General features: G+C 45.1%; 1 protein-coding gene across 1 annotated transcript; it reads right to left on the reverse strand.

The window, feature by feature from the left end:
- Positions 1-574: 574 nt before the first annotated feature.
- LOC118357005 (elongation factor 1-alpha 1-like) lies at positions 575-1,963 on the reverse strand. Its single transcript, XM_035727699.1, has one exon. The coding sequence runs from the start codon at positions 1,961-1,963 to the stop codon at positions 575-577; it is 1,389 nt and encodes a 462-aa protein (XP_035583592.1).
- Positions 1,964-3,050: the final 1,087 nt, after the last annotated feature.

The raw sequence follows: 3,050 nt of genomic DNA on the forward strand, positions 1-3,050 counted from the left end.
TGGGCTTCTCTGCCCCTTTCCGCCCATACCCAAAACTTCAGAGCAACGTATCAGGGTTACAGTGGACGAAGGAAGACAAGGGCAAGTATTTAACACTGAGATGACAAATCAGGTTCATCTCTGGTGCCAACTCCAAGTTGATTGGCAGGGGCTGCCTGTGCCTTGCCTTCCAGAAGTCCATGAGACCGTGTCATAATTGATTAGTGATGACCACCTTGGGCTCAGAGTAGGGTACCTAGAGCTCTCATGATAGGTTTTTTTTTTTCTCATTAAACTTTTGTTTTAATGGGTCTCAAAATTCTGTGACAGATTTTTGGTCAAGTTGTTTCCATTAAAAAGTACTGATTTTAAAAACTAATAACTTAAAACCGCCACACACACACACACACACACACACACAAAAAAAAACATGGTCCACAAAACATTCTCCTTTCCTTCCGAAGGTTTTACGATGCATTGTTATCATTAACCAGTCTTTTACTATTAAACTTAAATGGCCAATTGACACAAATAGTTCTGAGACCGTTCTTCCACCACTGATTAAGACTGGGGTGGCAGGTATTGGGGATAATATTCATTTAGCCTTCTGAGCTTTCTGGGCAGACTTGGTGACCTGGCCAGCTCCAGCTGCCTTCTTGTCCACTGCTTTGATGACACCCACAGCAACCGTCTGTCTCATGTCACGAACAGCAAAACGGCCCAGAGGAGGAGAGTCAGAGAAGCTCTCAACACATGTAGGCTTGCCAGGAACCATATCAACAATGGCAGCATCACCAGATTTCAAGAACTTGGGACGATCTTCCAGCTTTTTTCCAGATCGACGATCTATCTTCTCCTTCAGCTCAGCAAACTTGCAAGCAATGTGAGCCGTGTGACAATCCAGCACAGGTGCATATCCAGCACTGATTTGGCCTGGATGGTTCAGGATAATCACCTGAGCTGTGAAGCCAGCTGCTTCCATGGGTGGGTCATTTTTGCTGTCACCAGCCACATTGCCACAACGAACATCTTTGACAGATACGTTCTTGACATTGAAGCCCACATTGTCCCGAGGAAGAGCCTCACTCAAAGCTTCATGGTGCATTTCAACAGACTTTACTTCAGTTGTAACATTGACTGGAGCAAAGGTGACCACCATGCCAGGTTTAAGAACACCAGTCTCGACTCGGCCCCCAGGGACAGTACCAATACCACCAATTTTGTAGACGTCCTGGAGAGGCAGATGCAAGGGCTTGTCAGTTGGACGAGTTGGTGACAGAATGCAATCCAGAGCTTCAAGCAGTGTGGTGCCACTGGCATTCCCATCTTTACGGGTGACTTTCCATCCCTTGAACCAAGGCATGTTAGCACTTGGCTCCAGCATGTTGTCACCGTTCCAACCAGAAATTGGCACAAATGCTACTGTGTCGGGGTTGTAGCCAATTTTCTTAATGTAGGTGCTGGCTTCCTTAACGATTTCCTCGTATCTCTTCTGGCGGTAGGGTGGCTCAGTGGAATCCATCTTGTTAACACCAACAATTAGTTGTTTTACACCCAGTGTGTAAGCCAGATGGGCATGCTCACGGGTCTGCCCATTCTTGGAGATACCGGCTTCAAATTCACCAACACCAGCAGCAACGATCAGGACAGCACAGTCAGCCTGAGATGTGCCTGTAATCATGTTTTTGATAAAGTCTCTGTGTCCTGGGGCATCAATGATGGTCACATAATACTTGCTGGTCTCGAATTTCCACAGGGAGTTATCAATGCTGATACCACGTTTACATTCAGCTTTCAGTTTATCCAAGACCCAGGCATACTTGAAGGAGCCCTTTCCCATCTCAGCAGCCTCCTTCTCAAATTTTTCGATAGTTCTTTTGTCGATCCCACCACATTTGTAGATCAGATGACCAGTAGTGGTAGACTTGCCCGAATCTATGTGTCCAATGACGACGATGTTGATGTGAGTCTTTTCCTTTCCCATTTTGGTTTAGGTTGAGCGGTGGTTTTCCCGACACCTGTGTTCTGGCGGCAAACCCGTTGCGAAAAAGCTCTCATGATAGGTTTTTGATATCAACAGATTCTCTGCTAATCCTCCAGCTACTGAGGAAGACCAGTGTAAGGACCAGATGCTGTTCAGCAGTTGCTAAAGCAGGGAGAGAGAGCCTGAGGAAAGACACTGCGGGCAGGACGGAAATGGTCCGGTGCTTAGCACTGGATGAAATGCACCATTCTGGAGGAAATGGAAGAACCGAACTTGGACAAGTGGGACATGATGAGAGGCATCTGTGATGGTTAATTTTATGCGCCAACTTGACTGGGCTAAGGGATGCCCAGAAAGCTGGTGAAATATTATTTCTGGCAGTGTGAGAAGCGATTAGCATTTGAATTGGTGGAAAGAGGAAAGAAGATTACATTCACAGATGTGGGTAGGTGGCCTCCAATTCTTTGGAGACCTGAATAGAACAAAAAGGGAGAATTCGCTCTCTTGGCTTAAACTGAGACATCCGTCCTCTGCCCTGGAACTTTGGTGCTCTTGGTTTTCAGACTTTCAGGTTCAGACCTGGGCTTATGCCATTGGCCCCCAGGGCTCACACCTTCAGACTAAAACTGAAAACCATCGCTTTTCCTGGCTCTCCAGCTTGCTGATGGCAAATTGTGGGACCATTTGGCCTCCATAAATTTCCTATGAAATTATATATGTATTATATATATTATATATTCTTTTGGTTCTGTTTCTCTGGAGAATCTTAATACACATTTTAACAAATTGTCACTACTCCAGTAGTGATCCTTAGAACATTTGGGGGTAAAAATGAGCAAACATGGCAACAGGTTGTGCCCAAGAAAACAAAGAATCATTAGCTGACAAATTTCCTAAATCTTTGCCATCCTTGTAAAAAACTTAGGACTAGAAAGCGATGAAGAAAAGTAAAGACAGATTCCTGTCAGCCTCCTCCAAACCTGATAAGGACTGTGGTTTAATTTCCATGTATTTGGGGGGGTTTCCCCCAATATCCAATTTCTACTGATTTCCAGTTTAATTCTACTGTGTCCAGAAAATGGACTCT

This window comes from Zalophus californianus, chromosome 5, assembly GCF_009762305.2.
Source record: "Zalophus californianus isolate mZalCal1 chromosome 5, mZalCal1.pri.v2, whole genome shotgun sequence".
Lineage (NCBI taxonomy): Eukaryota > Metazoa > Chordata > Mammalia > Carnivora > Otariidae > Zalophus > Zalophus californianus.